Source organism: Saprolegnia parasitica (genome assembly GCF_000151545.1).
Source record: "Saprolegnia parasitica CBS 223.65 unplaced genomic scaffold supercont2.734, whole genome shotgun sequence".
In the NCBI taxonomy this organism is placed as follows: domain Eukaryota; phylum Oomycota; class Saprolegniomycetes; order Saprolegniales; family Saprolegniaceae; genus Saprolegnia; species Saprolegnia parasitica.
In genome coordinates, this window is record NW_012157128.1 from 1 (window position 1) to 3,492 (window position 3,492).

Consider the following 3,492-nt stretch of genomic DNA (forward strand, 5'->3'; position numbering starts at 1 on the left):
GTCTGGCGCTGGCGGCGTGCTGCGCAAATGAGCGAGACCGCCGACCTTACGCCCGGCAATTGGCCGTCGACAGCACGCTCCAGGTCTTTTTAACATACATAACAATTCAATTTGAACCTCTATCTCGCGCCTCGTGTACCTGCGTAGCATCGCACCCGTGGGTAGGACCAAAAAGGCAGGGCGACGACACTCGCGGTATCTTGAACGGTTGCGATACTCGAAACGGCGATGCTCGAGCCGCCAAAGGCGCGGACACTGCGTTTAGAGCTGCAGGCGGTGCACGCCGAGGCGAATGAGCTCGTCGAGCGCTTCTCCGTCAAACGTTGGCAAGAGCTTCTGCAGCTGGTACCACCAGAGATGTCCTACAGGATGGCTACACATGGATAGCGATAGCATCAAACAATCATGGCCCACGACGCGTTTCGCTTGATTCCGCTCTCTGGCCACGACCGAGGGCTCTACGAGACGCTGCACCGGTCCTTTCCCCGCGACATGGTCACCAAGGCGCGACTACTCGGTGTCTTTCGCGACATTTACGGTCTCGAATGCGGCGCGGACCTGGACAAGCCAAAGCGCCTCTTGCTCAAGCAGCTCGAACGACTGCACTACTGGTGTGAGAACTCGACGTCCAAGATCCCCACGTCGCACTCGATGAGCACACTTGTGCTCAACTGGCGCCGCCTCCTCTGTGCGTTTCGGTACTGTCAAATGTGCGGTTGCCTCTTCTTTACATTGTGTGGGGTAGCGCCTTGCGGTACCCCGCGCAGAGCGAAGAGGACCTCTTTCGCTGGTGCTTCCTCGTCTTTAGCTCGTCCGGGTACCTTGACGAGTCTCCGCAGGCGACCATCTCCCGCCAGCAACTGTACGAGATCTTCAACATGCTCAGCCCCAACCACGCGTGCTCGCGCATCCTCAACCAACGGGTGCGAGACGACCTGTCCAGTTTGTGTGAAAATAGACAACCTGTGTAGATTGCACAAGCCGACAATTTGCTACCCGTGTCGGTGCTCGTGCGCGATACCATTCGCTTCCAGCATATGCAGAGTCTCATGGCGCAGCCGCCGCTACAAGAGCTCTTTGCCCCGGCGTCTAAAGCAACGCACTTCTTCCACGAGCTCACGAGTCCGTGCATCCGCGAGTATTTGTATCTCGCGCGAAAAGACGCCCAGGACAAGGCCACATGCCAGCGGTTCCTGCTCCAATACAAACGCCGCAGCTTGCGCAAGGTAACCTCGCCTGTTGGTACGTGACAATATTGTATGCAACTCTTCGCATAGTGCATGCGCGAGTGGTTGCTGTATGTTGACGCGCGCCACCGTGCGCGACAAACGGCCATTCGCTGCCTCTTGCATCTCTCGACGTACAAGCAAGCCAACGCGTTTGAGAATTTAAAAGAACACGCGTTGCAAGACGTCGCCGCGTCCGAGATCCAGGTACAAACAATTTGGTGACACACCGACATCGATGATGCGTAGCGCGTCTACCGAGGGCTGCGGGGGCGCAAACTCTTTGTCTCTGTCCTCGCCACGTATGAAGCGGCCGTCAGCATTCAGCGCATCTATCGGCAGCGCGGTGACTTTCTCAAGTACCTCAAACGACTCCAAATGCAGAGTCGGTTTGCCATCAAAATTCAGGTAGTTCAAAATGGCGTGTTTTTAGACGTGGGGTTAGGGTCTCTTGACTAGCGTGTCTTTCGTGGCTGGCGAGGCCGCGTTCTTGCGCGCAAGGTGCTCCTCGCGTACTTCCAAGCCGAAATGGCCAAGATCCAAGCCGACCGAGCAGCTTTTTACGCAACGATCCGCGACCACGCCGCGCGACAGCTTCAAGTAGCTTGCTTTCACATCCGGGCTTGTCTCAGGACCCGACTACTAGCGCTTCTGCCGCAAATGCCACCGCCACGTCCAAGAAAAGAAGGCAGACGACAACTCGCGCGAAAATCGCCGCGTCGAACTCGAGATGCAAGCACTTTTGGACGCGGCGTCGCGGCAAAAGCAAGACCACAAGCGCGCGGTGACCGAGTACTACGACACACTGCGCGAACAGACGCACGCGGCTGAAGCGCGGCGCAAGATCGACGACAAGTGGCGTTGGATTTGTCGTCGATATCGAGGTTGATGTATGCCATTAGAGAAAAGCAAAAGGTGACGCTGCGCCGTCGGCGGCGCGAGTGGGAAGAGATCTTCCGTCAACGCGACGAGAAAGCCGCGGCCAAAGCGCGCGAGAAAGCCGAGAAATGGACACAATTCCAAGCCGATTGGAGCACTAAGGTCGAGAGCCGCGCGAACCTTGTCCGCGCACAGCTCCAAGAACTCTTGCTGCGACCGACGTCCAAGGAGCAAGACGCGATCAAGGCCGACCTCGAACGCCGCACGACCCAACACTTTAAGGCACAACGACGTGCCATGACTCGGTGCTACCACTACTACGTAGGCGCTGCGGAAAGAGTTCAAGGCGTCCGGCGTCGCGATGGAGTCGTCCGAGATCCGCGAGCGAGCGCAGCACACTGTGCTCGAAGAGGATATGGAGGCCGAGCGCGATCGCGTAACCTCAATTATCACAAATTCGCGGATGGAAAATGCGGCATAGGTCCGCCTCGAATGGACACTGGCTGCGACTGCGTACAAGCAGCGGGAGCAGGACGACGCCGACCGCGAGCGGGTATTTCATGCCATGTGCCGAGTTGCTGCAAGAGAATGCCTCCTTAGAAAGCCGAGCTGCAAGCCGACGCGGACCGCACGTTTGCCGCCGCGACACGTATCCAGCGCGGTGCCAAGGTGTGTTTGGCGCGGCGTCTCCTTTGCCGCAAGGTCGAGGCCATCTTTGTAAAAGAGTACGACGTGCCCAGTGGTCAAGTTGTCTACCGCAATCTGCGCACGGGATCGCTGTGTCCGAAACCCGCGTGTTTGGGCTCCAAGGACATCCCGCTTCTCGACAAGTGGTACATTGTGCCCGACATTACCGGTGCGTTGGCGCGGCGACACGAGCCGCCTACTTGTGATGTGCTAGGCGACGTCTACTATTACAACGCCAAGCAAATGCGACAGTCGTGGTCCAAGCCAGAGCAGTGCATCTTTTGCGAGCTCTGCTACGCGCGCTTTGCGTGCGTCTACTGCCCCCAGCATCGAAAAGGGTCGTACGCCGACCCGATCTACGCGTGCCAAGAGTGCTTTGCCGAGAAGGCGCCGTTGGGTAGATCTCAGCCGCAGAATATATTTGTGGTTTTGATCCACGCTCTCTAGATGCGACGCTGGTCGCTGAGGCGTACGCGGTCGATGGCGCGCGCCCCTAGTCACCTAGCGCAACGCAGCGGCAAAGTCGTCGGATTCGAGCGCCATAAAGTACGCGTCGCGACCGACCTTGTAATAGTCTTTGCGCATGTGCTCGATGCGAAAGCCAAGCGATGTGTACAAGGCAAATGCCCCCGTGCGCTCCACGCCCACGTGCAGCGAGATGCTCATGGCACTACAGTCGCTTCCTGCAATCCTCCTCTTT

General features: G+C 58.0%; 1 protein-coding gene across 1 annotated transcript; it reads left to right on the plus strand.

The window, feature by feature from the left end:
- Window positions 1-405: 405 nt before the first annotated feature.
- On the plus strand, window positions 406-2,397 carry SPRG_21957 (hypothetical protein; the record flags this gene model as incomplete). The annotated part of the gene is made up of 8 exons (XM_012357107.1): window positions 406-698; window positions 746-923; window positions 972-1,226; window positions 1,278-1,433; window positions 1,476-1,634; window positions 1,686-1,826; window positions 1,873-2,081; window positions 2,129-2,397. Coding segments are annotated over 8 exons (1,660 nt in total), but the record flags the coding sequence as incomplete, so codon positions are not given.
- Between the last annotated feature and the right edge of the window lie 1,095 nt (window positions 2,398-3,492).